Here is a 27,544-nt window from a genome sequence, read left to right as displayed (position 1 = left end):
CGGTGAGTCTGACTTCTATACCAGGAAAGATCTTTGAACAAATTATTAAACAACATGTATGTCAATACCTGGATAAGAATGAAGTGATTAAACAGAGTCAGCATGGGTTTGTAACTAATAAGTCATGTCAGACTAACTTAATTTCCTTCTATGACGGTATCACTGATTGGGTGGATCAAGGAAATGCTGTAGATATAGTATATCTTGACTTCAGCAAAGCATTTGACAAAGTCTCTCATACAATCCTTATTGAAAAAATGACTAAGTATGGAATGGACAAGGCAACTGTTAGGTGGATTCATAACTGGCTTAGTGATCGGACCCAAAGAGTGGTCGTAAATGGCTGCACATCCAGTTGGAAGAATGTCTCAAGTGGGGTACCACAGGGCTCTGTCCTGGGCCCTGTATTGTTCAACATCTTTATCAACGATTTAGATGAAGGAATTGAGGGTAAACTGATTAAATTTGCTGATGACACAAAGCTAGGAGGGATAGCTAATACTAGAGAAGAGAGAGAGAGGATTCAAAAAGATTTAAATAAACTGGAGAAGTGGGCAGCAACTAACAGAATGGTTTTTAACAGGGAGAAATGCAAAGTACTACATCTGGGCAATAAAAATGGAAAAAGCATATATAGAATGGGAGGAATAGGGCTAAGTGACAGCACATGTGAAAAAGACTTGGGTATACTAATAGATCACAGACTGAATATGAGTCAACAGTGTGATGCAGCAGCAAAAAAGGCAAATGCAATTCTAGGATGTATTAACAGAAGCATACAGTCTAGATCACGTGAAGTCATTATTTCCCTCTACTCCTCTTTGGTCAGACCTCATCTGGAATATTGTGTCCAGTTTTGGGCACCACATTTTAAAAAAGACATCAACAAACTGGAGCAAGTTCAGAAAAGAGCGACCAGAATGGTGACCGGTCTGCAAACCCTGTCTTATGAGGAAAGGTTGCAGGATTTGGGAATGTTTAGTTTGCAAAAGAGAAGACTGAGAGGAGACTTAATAGCTGTCTACAAATATCTAAAGGGCTGTCACATTGTAGAAGGATCAACTTTATTCTCATTTGCACAAGGAAAGACTAGAAGCAATGGGATGAAACTGAATGGGAGGAGACACAGATTAGATATTAGAAAAAACTTTTTGACAGTTAGAGTGATCAATGAGTGGAACAGGCTGCCACGAGAAGTGGTGAGTTCTCCTTCAATGGAAGTCTTCAAACAGAGGCTGGACAGACATCTGACTGGGATGATTTAGCGAATCCTGCTTTGAGCAGGGGGTTGGACCAGATGGCCCAGGAGGTCCCTTCCAACTCTACGATTCTATGATTCTATGATTTTATGATTCTACATGCATGCAACATGCATACTACATATATACTATATATACTACATGTAACATACATGCTACATATATACTACATGCTACATACATGCAACATACATACTACATACATGCTGCATACTACATGCATACTACATACATACTACATACAACATATATACTACATATACTACATGTAACATACATACACTCTACATGCTACATACATGCAACATACTACATACATGCTACATACATGCAACATACATACTACATACATGCTATATACATGCTACATACATACAACATAAATACTACATATATACTATATATACTACATACATACACACTACATGCTACATACATGCAACATACATACTACATACATGCAACATACATACTACATACATGCAACATACATACTACATACATACTACATACATACTACATACTATATGCATACTACATACATACTACATACATACAACATATATACTACATATATACTATATATACTACATGTAACATACATACTACATATATACTACATGCTACATACATGCAACATACATGCTACATACTACATGCATACATACTACATACATACAACATATATACTACATGTAACATACATACTACATACATGCTACATACATACTACATACATACTACATACATGCTACATACATACCACATGCATGCAAGATGCATACTACATATATACTGCATATATACTACATGCATACAACATACATATACACTCACTGGCCACTTTATTAGGTACACCTGTCCAACTGTGTGTTAAGACTTAATTTCTAATCCGCCAATCACATGGCGGCAACTCAGTGCATTTAGGCATGTAGACATGGTCAAGACAATCTCCTGCAGTTCAAACCGAGCATCAGTATGGGGAAGAAAGGTGATTTGAGTGCCTTTGAACGTGGCATGATTGTTGGTGCCAGAAGGGCTGGTCTGAGTATTTCAGAAACTGCTGATCTACTGGGATTTTCACGCACAACCATCTCTAGGGTTTACAGAGAATGGTCCGAAAAAGAAAAAAAATCCAGTGAGCGGCAGTTCTGTGGCCGGAAATGCCTTGTTGATGCCAGAGGTCAGAGGAGAATGGGCAGACTGGTTCGAGCTGATAGAAAGGCAACAGTGACTCAAATTGCCACCCGTTACAACCAAGGTAGGCAGAAGAGCATCTCTGAACGCACAGTGCGTCGAACTTTGAGGCAGATGGGCTACAGCAGCAGAAGACCACACCGGGTACCACTCCTCTCAGCTAAGAACAGGAAACTGAGGCTACAATTTGCACAAGCTCATCGAAATTGGACAGTAGAAGATTGGAAAAACGTTGCCTGGTCTGATGAGTCTCGATTTCTGCTGCGACATTCGGATGGTAGGGTCAGAATTTGGCGTAAACAACATGAAAGCATGGATCCATCCTGCCTTGTATCAACGGTTCAGGCTGGTGGTGGTGGTGTCATGGTGTGGGGAATTTTTTCTTGGCACTCTTTGGGCCCCTTGGTACCAATTGAGCATCGTTGCAACGCCACAGCCTACCTGAGTATTGTTGCTGACCATGTCCATCCCTTTATGACCACAATGTACCCAACATCTGATGGCTACTTTCAGCAGGATAATGCGCCATGTCATAAAGCTCGAATCATCTCAGATTGGTTTCTTGAACATGACAATGAGTTCACTGTACTCAAATGGCCTCCTCAGTCACCAGATCTCAATCCAATAGAGCATCTTTGGGATGTGGTGGAACGGGAGATTCGCATCAGGGATGTGCAGCCGACAAATCTGCGCCAACTGTGTGATGCCATCATGTCAATATGGTCCAAAATCTCTGAGGAATGCTTCCAGCACCTTGTTGAATCTCTGCCACGAAGAATTGAGGCAGTTCTGAAGGCAAAAGGGGGTCCAACCCCTTACTAGCATGGTGTACCTAATAAAGTGGCCAGTGAGTGTATACTACATACAATACATACATATAGACATACAGTACATATAACATAGAGTACATACTTACCGTCACTTGTCACTTTGATCCCCGAAGCCATTGTCACCTGAGGGTTAAATATCAAAATAAAAAAACACCAATATACTTACCCCGATCCGCAGAAGTCCACGAGGGTCCCACGTCCATCTTGCGTGGAGAACAGCAGCATCAGCTGATGCTACCGTTCTCTACCAGCTCCAGGAATACAATGACGGAAGGTAGGTATCCTTCCGCACTGTATTCCTCCACCACTGTAAAAAAAAAAAAGTCCCTAGTGTCACTTTATGCCATTGCTGCGTGGGAATTTCCCACGCAGCAATGGCATAAAGTGAGACTAGGGACTTTTTTTTTTTTTTTACAGTGGTGGAGGAATACAGTGCGGAAGGATACCTACCTTCCGTCATTGTATTCCTGGAGCTGGTAGAGAACGGTAGCATCAGCTGATGCTGCTGTTCTCCACGCAAGATGGACGTGGGACCCTCGGACGATGCCTGCACAGAGCACCGGAGCCTGCACAGCCCCCCGGCAGGCCGGCACAGCCCCCCGGCAGGCCGGCACAGACCACCGGCAGGCCAGCACAGCCCAACGGCAGGCCGGCACAGACCACCGGAGCCTGCACAGACCACCGGCAGGCCGGTACAGACCCCCGGACAGTCGGCACAGCCCCCCCGAAGGCCCGAACTGACGCCGCATCATGATGCGCACAGACAGCGCATCATGATGACGTAATTTCGGCAGCCAATCGGAAAGCTCAACACTAGTCAGCAGGGGGACACAAAATCGCTAAGAAACTAGGATTGCTTGTATTAAACTCTGAAAAAACTAGGATTGCCATTGATTTGCATTGGACTCGTTACTGTGCGAGTAATCGCTTGGAAACTCGCAGAGTACCGACTCCTGCGAGTCCCCTACTACTCGCAGAGTAACGAGTCCTAACGAGTAGATTCGCCCATCCCTAATCGTGATGCATGCCTGGCCAAACAAAACAGTGTAATATCCTTTCGGTGGTTTTCTGAACTCCCAGGTGACCTCCCTTCACATGTCCGTGGGCCAGGTCCAGCACCTGCTGCCAGTAGGGTTTTGGCACGACTAATAGTTGCACCATGTCTTCCCCCTTTTTCTCTATCTGATATAGCAAATCATTCTCCAGGACCATGTATGGATATGCCAGCCTAGAGCCAGGTTCTACGGGTACCCCATTTATCACTTTTACATTTGTCCTAGCCTGAGAAAGGGTAGGATCCTTTATTTGCTCGCTTTGGAAGTCATCTTTCTGAACTTCCAAATCCGGAAAATGGGGAGGTGGACGGCTGTCGGCCTCCTCTTCTTCCCCGGTCTCCTCCGTATCACCCGCCATGACTGAAAACGGGAACTGCAGGTCATTTCCAACAGACTCTTCCCCTGAGTCTTCTGGGGAGACCTTTTCCAGGGGTTCGGGACCCACACGCGCCCTGGGAGAAGAATCATGTACACTATTACCCTGGGGTATCAACTGATTCTCCCACAATTGCCAGAAGTGGGGAAAATCCCGGCCCAAGATAACATCATGCAATAACGCAGGGACGAGTCCCACTTTATGTTGCACAGACCCATAGGAAGTAGTAATGCATATGACCGTGGTGAGGTACGAGTAGGTGTCTCCATGCACACACGTTACAGAAAATTTGTCTGATGGTCCAGTCCGGGCTGACACTAGACTGGCCTTCACCAGAGTCACCACACTTCCCGAGTCTAACAATGCCACCACATTTTTCCCATCAACACTTAAATCACACAAGTGTTTTTCCACATCCTTTTGACCAGCATTCACACTCACTACCCGTGCAACCATAGACATGCGGTTTTTAGAGTCTGTGATGTCGCACTGCATGGGTTCAGTACTGAGCGGACAGTTCGCAGCAATGTGTCCCATCTCTTGGCAGCGGAAACACCTAACGGGCCCCTTGCTTAGACCATAGTTTGTTACTCTCGGCCTCGCAGTGCGGGCAGTTCCGTTTTCCTCCCCCACTGTCTTAGGGATTTTTCCTTCTCCTCTACTCCCTGGAACAGTCTTACCGGTTCCACGTGGAGATGATGAAGAACGAGGTGGCGTAGCGTGGTCTCGGAGTCCTTCCGCCACAGAGTAACGTTCAACCAGATCCACCAGTTGATCTGCTGTCGTAGGATTTCCATGGCTTACCCACTTCCTCAGGGCTGGCGGTAGAGCTCTCAGGTACTTGTCCATGACGACCCCCTGGATTATCTCTGGCGCTGTCAATACCTCGGGTTGTAACCACTTCTTCGCCACGTGGATCAGGTCGAACATCTGTGACCGCGGTGGTTTATCCAGCTGATAAGTCCATTGATGCACTCTCTGTGCACGGACAGCGGTCGTCACTCCCAGCCGGGCCAAGATCTCGGCTTTCAGTTTGTCAAAGTCCTGCGCGGCTTCAGGTTCTAAGTCATAATAAGCCTTTTGAGCTTCACCGGGAAGAAACGGGGCAATCAGGCCGGCCCATCGTGCCTTTGGCCATTTTTCTCGCACCGCCGTCCATTCAAACGTGGTCAGGTATGCCTCGACGTCATCTTCGGTCGTCATCTTCTGCCAGTACCGACTCACGTGAATCACTCTCGACTCAGCTTCCAGGTTAACCTCAGGTAAGCTTCCCCGGCGCTGCGCCACCTGCTGGAGAAGTGAACGATCAGTAACTCATGTCCACCAACTCCTTCAGCTGGGCCATCATCACCCGATTCGCTTCTTGCTGGAAGGCGGTGGACTGTACCAGCGCTTTCACCACGTCCTCCATGCTCATGCTTCCAACGTGATGCCCACATTCTCCACCACAATGTGATAAAACACTCCGGGATCGCCTTTGCTGGGGTCAAAGGTCACGTGCGTTCAGCATGAAACTCAGGCGCACAGCCGGGGTCCGGGTATAACTGTCACTGGGTCAGGTTTATTAAAGGTGAAAGCAATGCATAAAGAAAAAAACATAAAACAAATCCTTGCCTGTCTGGCACTAACTAAACAAAGTACAACCTAACTACCAACTGGCGGGCTTCTCCCGTCCAGCCAAACCACAGTTGCAGTGGGCACTGCTTTCACTCACGTGTGTCTCTCACACAGACAGGCTCTCTGTGTTCCCAGGCTGAGACACTCAACCACCTGGCATCCTTTTAAATCCGCCCTCCCATTATTCATTAGTAACCAGGTGAGATACTGACCAGACTAGGCCACATAGGAAAGGTATCTGGGCGAGATATACCTGCCCTCATCCACCATTCCCACATGATTCTCACAGCACCAAAGCAACCCAACAACATCACATTACCTACACCATGCTTGACAGATGGTGTCAGGCACTCTTCCAGCATCATTTCAGTTGTTCTGCATCTCACAAATATGCTTCTGTGTGATCCAAACACCTCAAACTTGGATTCGTCTGTCCATAACACTTTTTTCCAATCTTCCTCTGTCCAATGTCTGTGTTCTTTTGCCCATATTAATCTTTTCATTTTATTAGCCAGATATGACTTTTTCTTTGCCACTCTGCCCTGAAGGCCAGCATCCTGGAGTCGCCTCCTCACTGTAGACGTTGACACTGGCGTTTTGCGTGTACTATTTAATGAAGCTGCCAGTTGAGGACCTGTATGGCATCGATTTCTCATACTACAGTGTTGTGAGTTCATTTTCCTCTTCGTCACTGAGGTCTGGTGAACTCCCTATTCTGGTGAAGGAAGGTAATGAGCCTGATTATCAGGCACCTGAGCCTGATGAGGATGACTGGCTGAGTGGAGTCATGGACTGGATATAAGGCTGCCGACGCCCTTCTGCCCTGCGGGTGATTTCTCTGTGGACTTCTAGGACACCAGTCTGATTCCTGCTCCTCTAAGCTAAGTTTTTCTGCTTTGCCTGTTTGCATTAGTGTTTAGTTTTTGTTTTCCTTTTTTTTTCCTGATTCTGCCATTCCCTGCTGGGGTGAGCTGAATCTCCTTTTGCCTGTAGCTCTTTCTTCAGAATATTCCTGAGTACTGACATAGCTTTTTTGAAGCCTAGCGTCTTCAGGGCCTTTTTCACTGTCAGTCTGTTGGCTCTTATTTTCATAGGGTTTTTCACGGATTGCAGACAGCAGCCTTCCTGTCCTTTCCTATATAATTAGCTTGGGCCCCGTCTTTGCTCAGTCTATCTTTCTGTCTGTGTTAGTGTTTTCATCTTGCTTCACCGTCATTATATGTTGGGGGCTGCCTATTGCTATGGGGTCTGCTCTGGGGCAGTTTAGTTTTCCCCTTTCTTTCTTTAGGCCTAGTTATTTCTCCGGCTGTGATCGAGGGGTCTAGGGCATCGTAAGAACCCCCCACGGCTACTGCTAGTTGTGTTGATAGCTTCAGGGGTCTGCAATCCGATAGCTGCCAACTTCTCTGGTTTTCTGGACTTAGCTAGCAGTTCTGTTTTTGCCTCCTACGGTGACTCAATCATAACAGAATCACCCGCCATACCGCAGATCCTAGGGTACTCAATAGCAGGAAAGAATTGTGTTTTAAAAAAAAAAAAAAAAAGGTGTTTGTATATTCTTTCCTCTATATCTCTGAGGCCATAGGGGGAATTTTTTTTTTCTCCCAATGGAGATAAAGCAATTGTCTGATCGTGTGGAGCAGCTCGCTGCGGAAGTGCGGGGAATTTCCGCCTACCTTGCTCATTCACATGCTGCTGAACCAAAGATTCCTACACCTGATGTATTTTTTGGGGATCGATCTAAATTTTTGAGTTTCAAAAATAATTGTAAATTATTTTTTGCCTTGAAGCCTAACTCGTCAGGGAGCTCCGCGCAGCAGGTTAAAATTGTCATCTCTTTGCTGCGTGGCGATCCCCAGGATTGGGCGTTTTCTTTGAAACCAGATGATCCTATTCTGACTAATGTGAACGCATTCTTTCAAGCTTTGGGGTTGTTGTATGACGAACCTAATGCTATTGATCAGGCTGAAAAGACCCTGTTGGCATTGAACCAGGGTCGAGATTTTGCAGAGTTGTACTGTCAAAAGTTCCGAAAGTGGGCGGTCCTTACTACCTGGAATGATAATGCCTTGGCTGCTCTCTTTCGGAAGGGTTTGTCAGAAGCCGTAAAAGATACTATGGTGGGATTTCCTGTTCCCTCTGGTCTGGACGATTCTATGTCATTAGCAATTCAGGTTGATTGGCGTTTACGTGAACGCAGGATTGCACGAGAGGTGTTGCCACCGGTTGAACAGATGTCTGAACCTTTGCAATGTGATAGAGTTTTGTCTAAGGCGCAACGTCAGGAGTTCAGAAGGCGTAATAAGCTGTGTTTTTTCTGTGGAGATGCCTCGCATATTATTTCTGTTTGTCCTAAACGAGAGAAACGCTTTGCACACACGTTTTCTGTTGGTGGTGTTCAACCTAAGTTTCTTCTGGCAATTACTCTGATCTGCTCCCTGTCCACATTTTCCGCCAAGGCTTTTGTGGATTCTGGAGCAGCGCTAAACCTAATGGACTTTAATTTTGCTAAACGTTGTGGATTTCCGATGACACCTCTGCAGACGCCTATCCCTTTGAGGGGGATTGATGCTACTCCTTTGGCTAAAAATAAACCTCAGTTTTGGACCCAGGTGGTCATGCGGGTCGCCCCAGACCATCAAGAAAATTGCAGATTTTTGGTGTTGCATGGTCTGCATGATGCCGTTGTTCTGGGGTTTCCTGGGTTGCAAATTCATAATCCAGTTTTGGATTGGAAATCTGTGTCTGTGGTGAGTTGGGGTTGTCGGTGTACCTTTAGTGAGGCTCCAGTTTTTTCCACCTCTCCTCAATCGCATGATGTTCCTGACTATTTGGCGGACTTTTATGATGTATTTAGTGAGAATGAGTCTGCGTCCTTGCCTCCTCATAGGAGTTATGACTGGGCAATTGAACTAAGCCCGGGGTGTAAATTTCCCAAGGGTCGGCTCTTCAATTTATCTGTACCCGAGCACGAGGCTATGCGGTCCTATATTAAGGAGGCGTTGGAGAAGGGTCATATTAGACCATCCTCTTCACCCTTAGGTGCCTTTTTTTGTGGCCAAAAAGGATGGTTCTTTAAGGCCTTGTATTGATTATCGTGCCCTCAATAAAATTACTATTAAATATCAGTATCCGTTACCCCTGATTTCGGATCTATTCTCTAGAGTTAGAGGTGCTTGCTGGTTTACCAAGCTTGACCTCAGGGGGCGTATAATCTTATCCGCATTAAGCAGGGGGATGAATGGAAGACGGCGTTTAATACTCCGGAGGGACATTTTGAGTACCTGGTGATGCCTTTTGGGCTCACTAATGCCCCTTCTGTCTTCCAGTGCTTCATGAACGATATTTTTCGAGACTTTGTCGATAAATTTTTGATTATCTATCTGGATGATATTTTGATCTTCTCCAAAGATTGGGATTCTCATGTTGAACATATTCGGACTGTGTTCCGGATCTTGAGGGAGAATTCCCTGTATGTCAAAGGATCGAAATGCCTTTTTGGAGTACAGAGGATTTCATTTTTGGGATTTATTTTGTCTCCGTCAACTATTGAAATGGACCCTGCCAAGGTACAGGCCATTTATGATTGGGTTCAGCCCACTTCTTTGAATGCCCTCCAGAAGTTTTTGGGTTTTGCTAATTTTTATCGGAAATTTATAGCAAAATTTTCTAGTATTGCCAAGCCATTGACTGATCTGACTAAGAAGGGTGCTGATGTGTTGAATTGGTCTCCGGAGGCTGTTGCTTCCTTTCAGGAGCGGAAGCGAAGATTTACCTCCGCCCCAGTTTTGCGGCAACCTGATGTCTCACTCCCGTTCCAGGTAGAAGTGGATGCTTCTGAGATTGGTGCAGGAGCTGTTTTGTCCCAAAAGGATCCTGTAACAGCTAAAATGAATCCCTGTGCTTTCTTTTCCCGAAAGTTCTCTCCATCTGAACGTAACTATGATGTGGGGAATCGGGAACTGTTGGCCATGAAAGGGGCCTTTGAGGAGTGGCGACATTGGTTGGAGGGAGCTAAACATCAAGTTGTGGTCCTCATTGACCACAAGAATTTGATTTACCTAGAGTCGGCTAAACACTTGAACCCTAGACAGGCTAGGTGGGCCTTGTTTTTTACACGTTTTGATTTTGTGGTCTCTTTTCTCCCTGGAACTAAGAATGTCAAGGCAGACGCCCTCTCTAGGAGTTTCTTTGCTGATTCTCCTGTGGTGACCAAGCCTGCTACCATCTTAGGCGAAGGGGTAGTTCTTTCTGCCATCTCGCCCGATTTGAGACTTGCTCTGCAAGAGTTCCAGGAGGACAAACCTGAGCATTGTCCCAGTGGAAAGTTGTATGTTCCTGACCAGTGGAAGAAGAGAGTGATGTCTGAAGTTCATTGCTCTGCATTGGCTGGTCATCCAGGTATCTTTGGTACTAGAGATCTGGTGAGTCGCTCTTTTTGGTGGCCCACCTTGTCTCATGATGTCAGGAATTTTGTGCAGTCCTGTGGGACTTGCTCCCGGTCTAAATCTTGTTCTCGCTCTAGTGGGTTGTTGATGCCTTTGCCTGTCCCCAAGAGGCCATGGACCCATATTTCAATGGATTTCATCTCTGATATGCCGGTCTCTCAAAGAATGACTGTTATTTGGGTGATTTGTCATAGGTTCTCTAAGATGGTTCATCTTGTACCACTCCCTAAGTTGCCATCTTCCTCTGAGTTGGTGCCCCTGTTTTTGCAACAGGTGGTTCGCTTACACGGGATTCCTGAGAACATTGTATCTGACAGAGGAGTTCAGTTTGTGTCTAGATTTTGGAGGACTTTCTGTTCCAAGCTGGGAATTCAGTTGTCCTTCTCCTCTGCTTTTCACCCTCAGACCAATGGGCAGACAGAGAGAACAAACCAGACCTTGGAGTCGTATTTGAGATGTTTTATTTCCGCTGATCAGGATGATTGGGTTTCATTTTTGCCCTTGGCCGAATTTGCTTTAAATAATAGAGCTAGTTCTGCCACTTTGATGTCACCTTTTTTTTGTAACTTTGGGTTTCATCCTCGATTTTCTTCAGGGCAGGTGGAGCCTTCTGCCTGCCCAGGTGTTGACACTGTGGTGGAGAGAATGCACCCGATCTGGGACCAAGTGATGGATAAGTTATCTTTCTCCCAGGAAAAGGCCCAGCGGTTTTCCAATCGACATAGGACCATTGGTCCCCCGTTTAAGATTGGTGATATGGTGTGGTTATCATCAAAAAATATTGCTATGAAGGTGGCTTCTCCTAAGTTTAAGCCTAGATTTATTGGACCTTACAAGATTTTGGAGATTATAAATCCGGTCTCTTTCCGTTTGGCTCTTCCTGTCACATTTAAAATCCATAATGTGTTCCATAAGTCCTTGTTGAAGAGGTTTGTTGAACCAGTTGTTCCTGGGGTGGCACCTCCAGACCCTGTATTGGTTGAAGGTAACATGGAATATTAGGTAGAGAAAATACTGGATTCCCGTCTGGCTAGACGGAGACTCCAGTATTTGGTTAAGTGGAAGGGTTATAGTCAGGAGGATAATTCCTGGGTCTCTGCCTCTGATATTCATGCCAAAAGATTGGTGCGTGCCTTTTATCGGGCTCACCCTGATCGCCCTGGTGGCGTGGTTGAGGGTTCGGTGACCCCTCCTCAAGGGGGAGGTACTGTTGTGAGTTTATTTTCCCCTTCGTCACTGAGGTCTGGTGAACTCCCTATTCTGGTGAAGGAAGGTAATGAGCCTGATTATCAGGCACCTGAGCCTGATGAGGATGACTGGCTGAGTGGAGTCACGGACTGGATATAAGGCTGCCGACGCCCTTCTGCCATGCAGGTGATTTCTCTGTGGACTTCTAGGACACCAGTCTGATTCCTGCTCCTCTAAGCTAAGTTTTTCTGCTTTGCCTGTTTGCATTAGTGTTTAGTTTTTGTTTTCCTTGCTTTTCTGGATTCTGCCATTCCCTGCTGGGGTGAGCTGAATCTCCTTTTGCCTGTAGCTCTTTCTTCAGAATATTCCTGAGTACTGACATAGCTTTTTTGAAGCCTAGCATCTTCAGGGCCTTTTTCACTGTCAGTCTGTTGGCTCTTATTTTCATAGGGTTTTTCACGGATTGCAGACAGCAGCCTTCCTGTCCTTTCCTATGTAGTTAGCTTGGGCCCCGTCTTTGCTCAGTCTATCTTTCTGTCTGTGTTAGTGTTTTCATCTTGCTTCACCGTCATTATATGTTGGGGGCTGCCTATTGCTTTGGGGTCTGCTCTGGGGCAGTTTAGTTTTCCCCTTTCTTTCTTTAGGCGTTATTTCTCCGGCTGTGATCGAGGGGTTTAGGGCATCGTAGGAACCCCCCATGGCTACTGCTAGTTGTGTTGATAGCTTCAGGGGTCTGCAATCCGATAGCTGCCAACTTCTCTGGTTTTCTGGACTTAGCTAGCAGTTCTGTTTTTGCCTCCTACGGTGACTCAATCATAACACTACAGACTCTAATGTACTTGTCTTGTTGCTCAGTTGTGCAGTGGGGCCTCACACTTCTCTTTCTACTCTGGTTAGAGCATGTTTGTGCTCTCCTCCGAAGGGAGTAGTACACACCGTTCTAGGAAATCTTCAGTTTCTTGGCAATTTCTCGCATGAAATAGCTTTCATTTCTAAGAACAAGAATAGACTGTCGAGTTTCACATGAAAGTTCTTTTTTTCTGACCATTTTGAGAGTTTAATGGAACCAACAAATGTAATGCTCCAGATTCTCAACTAGCTCAAAGGAAGGTCAGATTTATAGCTTCTCTAATCAGCCAAACTGTTTTCAGCTGTGCTAACATACTTGCACGAGGGTTTACAAGGGTATTCTAACCATCCATTAGCTTTCTTACGCAGTTAGCAAACACAAAGTATCATAAGAACACTGGAGTGATGGTTGTTGGAAATGGGCCTCTTTACACCTATGAAGAAATTGCATTACAAACCAGACATTTGCAGCTAGAATAGTTATTTACCACATTGACAATGTATAGAGTGTATTTCTGAATCATTTAATGTTAGCTTAATTGGAAAAAACTGTGCTTTTCTTTCAAAAATAAGGAAATTTCTAAGTGACCCTAAACTTTTGAACGGTAGTGTATGTATGCATGATGCATGCGGATCTATGCGGATCAAACACTGCGCACAGATACGCAAAAGTGAAACCAGCCTAGGAGTACGAGATGAGAAGAGGACCAAACAAACAACGCGTTTCAGAATTCCTATGGATTCCTTCATCAGTAATGGTCCTCCATGCATCTGTATGGGTTTTAATACATATGGTTTGTCCATATGCAAATTACTCAAAAGCAACAGTTTAATTTTATTATTCAGGCCTTTAGCTCTCAGTGTATCCAATTGGAAAATCCAGCAGCTTTCTGCTCTTAACATTTGTTTGATAAAATCCCCACTATGCCAGTATTTATGTATATTCTGAATTCCCATTACTTTAAGATCTTATAGGGACCCCCCATGGAATGCTGTGAAGTGTTTTGCTAATGGCTGGTTGTCAAATTTATTTCTTATATTGCAAAGATGTTCATTTATTCTTTTAAGGGGTGTTTTGTGCGTCCCACATACAGTTTTTTACAAGGGTATTCTCTGACATAAGTTACCCCTTGTGTAGTACAAGTGATATAGTCTGTGATTTAGTATTCTGTGTTATTCTTAGAAATCACACATTTTTGTTTAGGTGGTCATAGAGTCTTACACATCTTGCATGTTTTTGCATGAGAAGAACTCCCTTAAATGTTGATTAAAATACCTTAATTACTTTTTATGATCACAGAGGTTTTGTACTGTAGGTGCGATGATGTTGCCCAGATTCCTAGCTTTTCTAAATATAAACTTAGGTTTGTTGGATAGATTATCTCCAATGATCATAGTGTCTTTAAGGACTTCCCAGTGTTTATTAACAATATTCTTCAAGATATGGACATTTGAGTTAACAAGATAATCACAGCGGACAAAGAAAAGGCAGAGATATTAAACCGGCACTTTTCATCCATGTTCAGCAATGAACTGTCTGTTACAGGGATTACTCAACAATGCAAAAATCAAAATTCACAACCTGATATAACTAGTTTAACACAAAAAGAAGTGCATTTACGTCTGAGTAATTTAAACATTGACAAATCCCCTGGCCCAGATGGCACTCATCCACAGATACTGAGGGAATTGAGCTCAATAATTGACAGACCACTGTATCTCATATTCTTAGACTCTCTTTTAACAGGGGTGGTGCCACAAGATTGGAGAATGGCTCATGTGGTTCCAATATTTAAGAAAGGTAAGAAGGTGGATCCAGGCAACTACCATCCGGTAAACCTGACATCGGTAGTGTGCAAAATTTTTGAGGGCATTATAAGAGTTGACCTGCAGAAATATATTGCAGAGAATAATATAACAACTGACAACCAACATGGATTCATGAAGAATAAGTTGTGTCTAACTAACATGTTGAGTTTCTATGAGGAGGTGAGTGCAAATTTGGATGTAGGTAATGTGGCTGATGTGATTTACCTGGGCTTTGCAAAGGCATAATAATAATAATTTTTATTTATATAGCGCCAACATATTCTGCAGCTCTTTACAATTAAGCGGGGACATGTACAGACAATAAATTCAATACAAGTTAAGACAATTTAAACAGTGACATTAGGAGTGAGGTCCCTGCTCGCAAGCTTACAATCTACAAGGAAATGGGGGGGACACAGTAGGTGAAAAGTGCTTGTTATTTCAGGTCTGGCAATTATAATAAATAGGGCTTTTCAAATAAAGCTGCATGATCCGGTCATCAGCCCGTGTGTTTAAGTGCAATAGTCAAGTATCAAGTGCAGTTATCGTGTGCATTGAGAGTGTGGAGACAGATGAATAGTAGGGTGCAGATTCAGAATAATATTTGGAAGGAGGGAACAGGGCAAAGTTAGATAACTGAGTAGTTGATGTGGTAGGGTTGTTGGATAGTGAGGTGATGAGGCTGGTGAAGTAGGATTGTTTGGCCAGATGAAGGGCTGAGTTATAGGTTTTGAGCATGAACTTATAGTGGATGAAGTCTTCTGCTAAGAGAGATTTTCTCCACTGCCGCTCTGCACACCTTAAGCAGCACTGAAGAAAGCATGTTTGCATTGTGTGCCAGGGTTTCCATTGTCTATGTCTGGTCATTCTGCATGTAGAAGGCGCTGTGCTTCATCTAGAGCATTCTTCAGTGTATTATTGAAGTGTGACAATGCTTAGTCTGGACAGGAGAGGGGGGAGATGGGGGCTAAAGATGTGTGTAGATTGTCCATAAGCTGCTGGGTATTAATGCATTAATGTATTCCGATAAGTGTGGTAAGTGGGGGTGTACGTGTATTCCGATAAGTGTGGTAAGTGGGGGTGTCCCGGGTGAGGAGACAATTCTTGACAGAGAAGGAAAGAAGGTTGTGGTCCGAAAGCGGGAGAGGGGAGTTAGTAAAGTTGTGCAGTGAGCCGGGACAGGAGAAAACCAGGTCCAGAGTATTCATCCTCATGTGTAGGAGAATTAGTAAACTGTGAGAGGCCGAATGAAGAAGTTAGAGAAAGAATATGAGAGGCAGATTGGGAGAGGGGATCATTGATGGGAATGTTAAAGTCTCCCATGATGAGGGTGGGGATGTCACAGGATAGAAAGTGAGTAAGCCAGGTGGCGAAGTGGTCTAGAAACTGTCGGGAGGAGCCTGGAGGGCGATAAACAACCACCACTTGTAAGGAGAAGGGCTTAAAGAGTCTGACTGCGTCGACCTCAAAGGAAGGAAATGTAAGTGAGGGAACCGGGGGGCTGACCTGGAAAGCACATTGTGATGAAAGGAGCAAACCAACACCTCCACCCTGTCTGTTTTCAGGTCTGGCGGTATATGAAAATTTCAGCCCACCAAACGAGAGAGCGGCAGCAGTGGTGGTGTCTGAATGCTGGATCCAGGTTTCTGTAATAGCCAGAAAGTTAAGGGAATTAGAGAGGAAAAAAATTGTGAATGTAAGTTAGTTTGTGACACACAGACCATGCATTCCAGAGAGCACATTGGAAAGCGATAGGAGAAGGCATGCACTGAATGTTAATAAGATTAGCAGGGTTTCTATATGCAGCTGGAGGAGAGGCCCTTTTACATTTAGCGATGCACCAGCGATCCGACCGGCAATCCGACCCGGTCAGGATCGCTGGTGCATCGCTAAATGATCGCTAGTGAGCTTTCATACAGAAAGATCTCACAGCGATGTAGCAGCGATACAGCGGTCGTTACTTACCTTTCACACACAGCGATCCTGGGGTCCTCCGGCCCGCGTCCAGCGTCGCTCGTCGTCACAGCAGGAAGCCCCAGCAGGAAGCAGACGACGAGAAATGGAGCCGGACATTCTCGCGCAATCAGCGATGGACAGCGGGGGAGCCGGTCGGAGGTAAGTATCACACATAGCGATATCGCTAGCAATATCGCTATAACGTCACAAAACCGGTGACGTTTTAGCGATATTGCTAGCGATATCGCTATGTGTAAAACCCCCTTAATGTATGCTGGTGGAGGGAGGCCCAGGGTTGGGGGAGATGTCGCCTGCAACTAGTAAAAGGAGAAAAAACAGAAAGTGCAGGTGGTGGGATGATTTGCATGAACATTTTGAGTGCTGCATGGAGGTATTGGATGGTTTGGAGTGGGTAAGAATTGTCAGTAGAGCCTCAGAGTTATACATGGGAGAGGGGAGAAGGGAGGGGTGGATATGGAGAGAGTGCACAGAATGTGTTAAAGGGCGGGCGAGTTGTGAGAAAGCAGAAGTTAAAACAAATAAGAAGCAGCTTGATATGATCAATGCATAATGTAGTACGACTGTCCAAGAAGCATGTTTGTATGAAAAACTTATGCACCTTACCTGTCTCCTGCCCTGTCCAACTTCCATTGTCTAACTGCCAAGCACTTTATCCTGTTGCACTTAATATCTGTTGCACGCGTGACCCCGCTATCCCAGCCAGAGCTAAATATATATGAAATGAAATGTCTGCTAGCATCACGCACCAAATGGCCACAATCAGTAATTAACCAGTTAGCCCAAGGCCAGAGCAGGCATTACTATGCAGGGTAAACAACCAATGCTGAATAAGGCCATAAAACAGTGAAAGAAAGAAAAAAATAAATAGCTTTGAACACTTTAAAGCAGAAACCCAAAAAAAAGAAAGAAAGAACCACCACAGGAGTGATGGATTAAATACCATGAAAAAATCTTGCTACATATGATTCAGTTCACACTTGTCAGACAGAACACACGGATGATGGATTAAATACCTGTGTGAAGAAGAGAAGAGATACAGTTCCACATAACAGACTTATACTTACGCTACAGAAGCAAGGACTGGGGGAAAATATAAGCAGATGGGTAAGGAATTGACTAAATGACTGTAAACAAAGAGTTGTCATAAATGGTACATTCTCTAAATGAGATATAGTCAGCAGTGGGGTACTACAGGGATCTGTGCTAGGACCGATTCTTTTTAACCTCTTTATTAATGACCTTATGGAAGGTATTGAGAGTAAAGTGTCAGTCTGCTGACAAAACCAAACTATGCAGGGTATTAAAATCTGACCTTGACATTACAATATTGCAAAACAATCTGAATAAGATGACTGAATGGGCAAACACTTGGGCAATGGGCAAACAATGGGCAAATGAGATTTAATATAGATAAATGTAAAGTAATGCACCTAGGATGGAGTAATCCTATTGCTGCATATACATTAAATTGGAGTATACTCGGGACTAGTGTTGAGCATTCCGATACCGCAAGTATCGGGTATCGGCCGATACTTGCTGTATCGGAATTCCGATACCGACTTCCGATATTTTTTCAATATCGGAATTCGGCATCGGAATCGGAAGTTCAGTTGATTGACGGCCTGACGTCATCATGATGCGCGGTGTGTGCGCATCATGATGCGCCGTCATTTCGGGCCTTCCGGGGGCCTCTGCCGGCCTGCCGGGGGGCTGTGCCGGCCTGCCGGGGGGCTGTGTGGACTGCCCGGGGTCTGTACCGGCCTGCCGGGGGGCTGTGCCGGCCTGCCGGGGGGCTGTGCACCCTGTGGGGGTCTGTACCGGCCTGCCGGGGGGCTGTGCCGGCCTGCCGGGGGGCTGTGCTGATGTCCGGGGGTCTGTGCAAGCATCGTCCGATGGGACTACAAGTCCCATCGGGCGATGCCTGCTACCATGACAGTGATTGACACATTAGCCAATGATGGGACAGTAGTAGTCCCATCATCCGGCTAATGTGTTAAATGTAAAAAAAAAAAAAAAAAAAAAAAAACTACATACATACTACATGCTACATACATACTACATATATACTACATACATACTACATACATGCTACATACATACTACATGCATGCTACATATATACTACATGCTACATACATACCACATACATACTACATACATGCTACATATATACTACATGCTACATACATACCACATACATACTACATACATGCTACATACATACTACATACATACTACATGCATGCTACATACATACATACTACATACATACTACATGCATGCTACATACATACTACATATATACTACATGCATGCTACATACATACTACATGCTACATACATACTACATATATACTACATACATACTACATATATACTACATACATACTACATACATACCACATATATACTACATACATACTACATGCATGCTACATACATACTACATGCTACATACATACCACATACATACTACATACATGCTACATACATACTACATATATACTACATACATACTACATACATGCTACATACATACTACATGCTACATACATACTACATGCATGCTACATACATACTACATATATACTACATACATACTACATACATGCTACATACATACTGCATGCTACATACATACTACATACATACTACATACATACTACATGCATGCTACATACATACTACATATATACTACATGCATGCTACATACATACTACATGCTACATACATACTACATACATACTACATACATACTACATGCTACATACATACTACATATATACTACATGCATGCTACATACATACTACATGCTACATACATACCACATACATACTACATACATGCTACATATATACTACATGCATGCTACATACATACTACATATATACTACATGCATGCTACATACATACTACATGCTACATGCATGCTACATACATACTACATACATACTACATGCTACATACATACCACATATATACTACATACATACAATACATTCATACAATACATACATAGACATACAGTACATATAACATAGAGTAACATACTTACCAATACTTGTCACATTGTTCCCCGAAGCCATTGTCGTCTACGGAATAAATATTAACATAACAAACCACAAAAATACTCACCCACGATCCGAAGCAGTCCACGAGTGTGTCCCACGACGATCTTGGGTAGAGAACTGCAGCATCAGATGATGCTGCCGTTCTCTACGGGCTGCAGGAATCCAATGACGGAAGGTAGGTATCCTTCCGCACTGTATTCCTCCGCCACTTAAAAAAAAAAAAGTCCCTAGTCTCACTTTATGCCATTGCTGTGTGGGAAATTCCCACACAGCAATGGCATAAAGTGAGACTAGGGACTTTTTTTTTTTTTAAGTGGCGGAGGAATACAGTGCGGAAGGATACCTACCTTCCGTCATTGGATTCCTGCAGCCCGTAGAGAACGGCAGCAACAGCTGATGCTGCAGTTCTCTACCCAAGATCGTCGTGGGACACACTCGTGGACTGCTTCGGATCGTGGGTGAGTATTTTTGTGGTTTGTTATGTTAATATTTATTCCGTAGACGACAATGGCTTCGGGGAACAATGTGACAAGTATTGGTAAGTATGTTACTCTATGTTATATGTACTGTATGTCTATGTATGTATTGTATGAATGTATTGTATGTATGTAGTATATATGTGGTATGTATGTAGCATGTAGTATGTATGTAGTATGTATGTAGCATGCATGTAGCATGCAGTATGTATGTAGCATGCATGTAGTATATATGTAGTATGTATGTAGCATGCATGTAGTATATATGTAGCATGTATGTGGTATGTATGTAGCATGTAGTATGTATGTAGCATGCATGTAGTATGTATGTAGCATGTATGTAGTATATATGTAGTATGTATGTAGTATGTATGTAGCATGTAGTATGTATGTAGCATGCATGTAGTATATATGTAGTATGTATGTAGCATGCATGTAGTATATATGTAGTATGTATGTGGTATGTATGTAGCATGTAGTATGTATGTAGCATGCATGTAGTATATATGTAGTATGTATGTAGCATGTAGTATGCAGTATGTATGTAGCATGCATGTAGTATATATGTAGTATGTATGTTGCATGTAGTATGAATGTAGCATGTATGTAGTATGTAGTATGAATGTAGCATGTATGTAGTATGCATGTTGTATGTATGTAGCATGTAATTTTTTTTTTTTTTTTTTTTTTTTACATTTAACACATTAGCCGGATGATGGGACTACTACTGTCCCATCATTGGCTAATGTGTCAATCACTGTCATGGTAGCAGGCATCGCCCGATGGCACTTGTAGTCCCATCGGACGATGCCTGCACAGACCCCCGGAGCCTGCACAGCCCCCCGGCAGGCCGGCACAGCCCCCCGGCAGGCCGGCACAGCCCCCCGGAGCCTGCACAGTCCCCCGGCAGGCCGGCACAGCCCCCCGGCAGGCCGGCACAGCCCCCCGGAGCCTGCACAGACCACCGGCAGGCCGGCACAGACCACCGGAGCCTGCACAGACCCCCTGGCAGGCCGGCACAGCCCCCCGAAAGGCCCGTACAGACCCCAGAGAGGCTGTACAAGGGCAGGAAAGGGTTTTTCTTATTCCGATACCGGAAGTCCCATAGACTTGAATGGGACTTCCGGTATCGGAATCGGCGATACCGATACTTTTTTTAAAGATCGGCCGATACCATCCGATACGATACTTTGAAGTATCGGATGGTATCGCTCAACTCTACTCGGGACTACAGATCAAGGGAAGGGCTTGGGTATTCTCGTTACAAGTAAGCTGAGCAGCAGTACTCAATGTCAAGCAGCAGTTGCAAAAGCAAACAAGATTTTAGGATGTATAAAAAGAGAGATAAAATCCCGCGATCCCAATGTATTATTACCCCTTTATAAATCGCTGGTGAGGCCACATCTAGAATATGGGATCCAGTTTTTGGCCTCACATTTTAAAAAGGATATTCAGAAGTTAGAATCAGTTCGATGGGCAACTAGATTATTACAAGGGATGGAAGGCCTCTCCTATGAGGAGAGGTTGGAAAAGTTTGGGCTTGTTTAGCTTAGAAAAAATACGCCTCAGAGGGGATCTCATTTACATGTATAAATATATGTGGCCAGTACAAAACACTGGCACATGATTTGTTCCTTCCAAGGACCTTGCTGAGGACTAGGGGGCACTCATTACAGGTGGAAGAAAGGCGATTCCGACAGTTGAACAGGAAAGGGTTCTTTACAGTTACAGCAGTCAGACTGTGGAATGCCCTACCACAGGAGGTAGTAATGGCAGACACTATTGCAGCTTTTTAAAAAGGGCAGAACGATTTCCTTGATACTTATAACATTGCGGGTTATAGTTATATTAGTGACGAAATGTGGAGAAAGGTTGATCTTGATAGACCTAGGTCTTTATTCAACCTACAAGACTATGTAACTATATGTAACTATGTAACTATGAGTTATACTGGGTAATAATAGGGAGAAATATTGTGTCCTCATCACTCATTTACTTCCCCTCGTTCTTTTTATTATTGTAAAGGAGTTCAGACCTAGGGATCTTACCTACATTATTTTTTGTTTCCTTAAGGAATTTCTGATTGTATCCCTTGTTGAGGAATTTATTAGTAAGAGTGTTAGTTTCCCTTTTAAAACTTGTTGGGCTAGAGCAATTCCTATGTGACTTCATAAATTGACTGCGGGGAACAGTGATCAGCCAACTGGGTAAATGGCAACAGTTTATAGGAATATAACTTTGAGTCAGGCACATGCTGCTTAGTGTCTCTGCTGGATGACAGGCCGTATGGTCGCATCATGCAACCATGCAGCCTGCCATCTAGATGTAGCAGAGTTAATGGCCTGTCACACTAAGCGATATCGCTAGCAATATCGCTGTAACGTCACAGCGATATCGCTATGTCTGATACTTACCTCCGACCGCTCCCCCGCTGGTTATCGCTGATCGCGCGAGAACGTCCTGGACCGTTTCTCGTCGTCAGCTTCCTGTGGACGCGGGCGGGAGGACGTCAGGATCGCCTAGTGTGACAGGTAAGTTGCGACCCCTGACGCCTGCGATGTTGCTGGTGAGATCTGCCTGTGTGGCAACTCGCTAGCGACCACTTAGCGATGTACCAGCGATCCTGACCACGTCATATCACTGGTCGGGATCGCTGGTGCATCGCTAAGTGTGACAGTACCCTCAGACCTGTTGTGGGATAATTGGATTATCACCTTCTCTGCAGAAAGGTGAGGAATATTGTTTGTTTTGGTTTTTTTGCAGAAGACAATGGCGTCAGAGGAATGGGCAATGTCGGAAGTATGGTTTAAGATTTATTAAAGGAGTCTGTGTCATTCTTTCAATTACAGGACTTTTTTCTGGGTGTCTGTGTTTTTATATGATATGAATATGGGGTTAGTAATGGGGGCGTCTTATTGACGCTTGTCCATTACTAATTTTGAGGCTTCATGTCATCTGATAATTCAAAAGTGACATCAAACCCCCCCAACTATCATCCCACTTGCCATCGCTACAGGGCAAGTGGGAAGAATGAGGCTAAGTGCCAGAATTGACACATCTTTGAGATGCGCCTTTTCTGTGGCTGCTGAGAGCTGATGTTTTTAGCCTCTGTGGGGGCCAGTATTCATGGCCCATTCCTTGGCTATTAATATCAGCCCACAGCTGTTTGCATATACTTTGATGGTTATTAATTATAGGGGGATCCTATGTCATTTTTTTAGGGTCCCCCATTTTAATAGCAAGTAAAGGCTAAGTATACAGTTGTGAGCTGATATTAATAGCCCGGGAAGCTCCATGGGTATTACCCCCTTCTCAGGCTATAAACGTTGGCCCCAGTCATTAGTTTTCCCTCTGTTGGTTAAGAAAATTATGGGGGAGCCCACTCCATTTTTTTCAGAAAAAATAATCTTTTAATAATTAAATACATGTACAGTAAGCTGCACACACACTGTACTAATTGTATTTGTCATAGACGTCCGTATATCTACCTATTATATTTGTATTTACTGTATGTAATCCATCTCTTCTATCCTGTCGGGTTCCGATGTGATTTTACAGTATGTGGCTGCTGAATTTCTGGCTTTTCTTCTCTTCTCTATCTATCTATGTAATATATATACAGAATGTATTCTATGTGTATATATCTATTCTAGTCTAACCTGTCACTCTATGATTTTACTGTGTGTAGCAGATGAATTGCTACCTTTTATTCTATCTATCTACTTTATATAACTAGCAAAATATAGGTGCAGCCCTAGCGGGCAAAAACATTATCAATGGGTGCAAGGCCTACCAACTAAACCTCATTATATCCAAAAAGATTAAGGCAGCACTCCAAAAGTCCAAAGTATAGTGGTTTATTGACCCATCATGTCAGCACAACAATTTGTTCCAAATGTGGAACTTTTTGAAGCTTGAAAAAGTTCCACACTTGTCCACACTTGGAACGAATTGTTGCCCTGACATGATGGGTCAATAAACCACTATACAGGGTGGGCCAAATTATATGGATACACCTAAATAAAATGGGAAAGGTTGGTGACATCAACTTCCTGTTTGTGGCATATTAGTATATGGGAGGGGGGAAACTTTTCAAGATGGGTGGTGACCATGGTGGCCATTTTGAAGTTGGCCATTTTGGATCCAACTTTATTCTTCCAATGGGAAGAGGGTCATGTGACACATCAAATTTAGTGAGAATTTTACAAGAAAAGCAATGGTGTGCTTGGTTTTAACATAACTTTATTCTTTCATGAGTTATGGGATGATTCCTGACCTTTCTCAGAATCATCCTTACTCCACGAGACAAAATCTTACATGAAGCCCCAGACCAAGGAAGATTGACAGTCATCTTCTGTTTCTTCCATTTTCTAATTGTGCCAACAGTTGTTGCCTTATCACCAAGCTGCTTGCCTATATTCTTGTAGCCTGAGACAGCATTGTGCCGGTCTACAATTTCCTCCTGGTGTCCTTAGACAGCTCTTTGGTCTTGGCCAAGGTGGAGAGATTGGAGTGTGAATGATGAAATTTCCTCCTGGTGTCCTTAGACAGCTCTTTGGTCTTGGCCAAGGTGGAGAGATTGGAGTGTGAATGATGAAATGTATGGACAGGTGTCTTTTATACAGGTAACGAGTTCAAACAGGTGCAATTAATACAGGTAATGAGTACAGAGTAGTAGGGCTTCTTAAAGAAAAACTAACAGGTCTGTGAGAGCCATAATTCTTACTGGTTGGTAGGTGAACAAATACTTACTGTATTTTATGCAATAAAGTTCAATTTAAGTATTTAAAAATCATATAATGTGATTTTCTGGCTTTTATTTTTAGATTCTGTCTCTCACAGTTGAAGTGCATCTGCAATTAAATTTACAGACCTCTCCATTCTTTGAAGGTGGAAAAACTTGCATAATCGGCAGTGTATCATACTGACCCGGAGAATCAAATTGTCAGATCATTTGTACTGCACAATTAATGCTGTAATATAAAAGCCAAAAAGTGTGAGGGGAATAATGTTTTGTTTTTTTACTTCGGATTTTTGTTCTGTTTTTCAGTACATTATACATTAAAATGAATAGTGACATATAAAACTACAACTTATCCCACAAAACCCCCAATCCTCATAGGGCCATGTCAACCATAAATTAAAAAAAAACTTCTATGTCTTGAAAAAGGGAAAAAAAAAACAAAAGATTGATAAGTCCTGAAAGAAGACCTGTCACTGATAAAATTAAATAGCTTCCTCTTACACTGTTTATAAGACCTGTATATTACCCTCATAAGGGGACAAAAGTGGAGACCTGTCACTGCGTTGTTAACCACTTTTAGAGGGCTTTTGAGGTTTGACTCATTTTTGTACTTAAAGTGTAACCCATTAATCATAATTAAACTAACACTAAAGACTAAGTTTAGTAATTTTCATTCAGGGCTGCTAGTGAAAAAGATGTTGGTAAATGCATCGAAGGATACAGAGTTGCAAGATTTTGTCAAGAACACCAGAGGGATTGCCTTTTACAGTGTTCCCCACCATGGCTCTCGACTAGCAGAATTTTCAGTTAATGCAAGACTACTACTATTTCCATCTACAGAAGTTAAAGAGATTAGCAAAGGTAAGACGATAATAACTGAACATATTAGAAATTTGAATCCTTCCAAAATACTTGTCTAATGATATAAATGAGATGGTCATATAGTGAATCAGTGAGCCAATATTACAATGCTGAAACTTTGCGTACACTGATACTAAAGACATTCATTATTCAAACTTACCACAGTGATTTACTGAACTTTGTGTCCATTCCTCTTGACAGAACTGATGAAAGTCAGACATTTTGGCATTTTGTTTTGGTGGGAAGCATTTTTCTCAATTCATTTCACAAAGTTCCTATAGGCTTTGTCAGGGCTTTTTGATCACCACAATACTTGTATTTATGTTTTTCTGCTTCATTATTTCTAGATAAACCATCATCATGCTTTCAGTTGGATAATGTTTTTTGGAATAACAGCCTCACCCTTTTTCATCCATACTGATCCTCCACTGAACATGGCAAACTTCAGTTTAGCATTTGTATGCAGTTCTTGTAGTAGGGGCTTCTTTGTTGAACTAAATTTTTGGGCATTCTGATACATGAGAACCTGATACTTCCAGCTCCTGCAATAACTCTGTAGTTGTCTTGAACCATTTGAATCAATGTTCTTTCAGTTTTAAGAGTTAATTTGAGTCTCTTTCTTGAAGTGTCTGTGTTGTACCATGTTTTATACAGTTGAAACCAGAAGTTTACATACACTATATAAAAAGACACATATGCATGTTTTTCTCAATATCTGACATGAAATCATAATAAACCTTTCTTAAGGGATTCAGAAAGAGAATTGGAGGGATCCAATGGCTGGATATCCTTAAAGACAAAAATGTCCAGGAAGGATGGGAAATCTTGAAAAATGAAATTCTCAAAGCACAGTTGTTAACAATTCCGAAAAGAGGGAAGAATAGGAAGCATTTAAGGAAACCAGGATGGATGAACACAGAACGTAAGCACATGCTAAAAAGGAAGAAAAAAATGTTTATAAAATGGAAAGAGGGAGGCATATCTAAAGAAGAATATAATGCTGTCTGCAGAACCTGCAGGGCACAAATCAGATTATCTAAAGCTGAAAATGAACTGAGGCTTGCAAGAGATGTCAAAAGCAATAATAAAGGATTTTGGGGATATGTCAAAAGTAAAAGAAAAGTCAAAGATGCTATAGGACTTTTACAGGATGAAAATGATGAAATGGTAAGACAGGATGTTGAGAAGGCTGAACTTTTAAATTCCTATTTTGCATCTGTTTTCTCTCAGAAAGGAAATGCAACATCAACTGTTATTCACTGTCCTATTAAGGGAATAGAAGAATCCAGGATATCTATAAACAGAAAGATAGTGAGGAAACACTTAGCTAACCTAAATGAATTCAAGTCTCCAGGTCCAGATGAATTACACCCCAGAGTACTGAAGGAGATAGCAGAAGAAATTTTTGAACCCCTCTCCATAATCTTTGAAAATTCTTGGAGAACAGGAGAAGTGCCAGAAGACTGGAGAAGAGCAAATGTTGTTCCTATCTTCAAAAAGGGGAAGAAGGTGGACCCAGGCAACTATAGGCCGGTGAGTCTGACTTCTATACCAGGAAAGATCTTTGAACAAATTATTAAACAACATGTATGTCAATACCTGGATAAGAATGAAGTGATTAAACAGAGTCAGCATGGGTTTCTAACTAGTAAGTCATGTCAGACTAACTTAATTTCCTTCTATGACGGTATCACTGATTGGGTGGATCAAGGAAATGCTGTAGATATAGTATATCTTGACTTCAGCAAAGCATTTGACAAAGTCTCTCATACAATCCTTATTGAA

The 27,544-nt window shown here is 43.1% G+C and overlaps 1 protein-coding gene across 8 annotated transcripts in view; it reads left to right on the top strand.

Moving 5' to 3' along the window:
- SERAC1 (serine active site containing 1) overlaps positions 1-27,544 on the top strand; it is a 1,540,408-nt gene that overhangs the window by 1,485,144 nt on the left and 27,720 nt on the right. For all 8 annotated transcript variants that reach the window (XM_073561007.1, XM_073561005.1, XM_073561004.1 and 5 more), the window contains one exon: positions 25,577-25,759. In XM_073561007.1, the coding sequence (XP_073417108.1) occupies positions 25,577-25,759 (183 nt within the window). The remainder of the gene's footprint in view (positions 1-25,576; positions 25,760-27,544) is intronic.

This window comes from Dendrobates tinctorius, unplaced genomic scaffold (assembly GCF_039654945.1).
Source record: "Dendrobates tinctorius isolate UK_male_01 unplaced genomic scaffold, ASM3965494v1 ptg000310l, whole genome shotgun sequence".
Taxonomy (NCBI): Eukaryota; Metazoa; Chordata; class Amphibia; order Anura; family Dendrobatidae; genus Dendrobates; species Dendrobates tinctorius.
The sequence above is the reverse complement of the archived record's forward strand: the minus strand, read 5'-3'. Positions and strand labels throughout refer to the sequence as shown.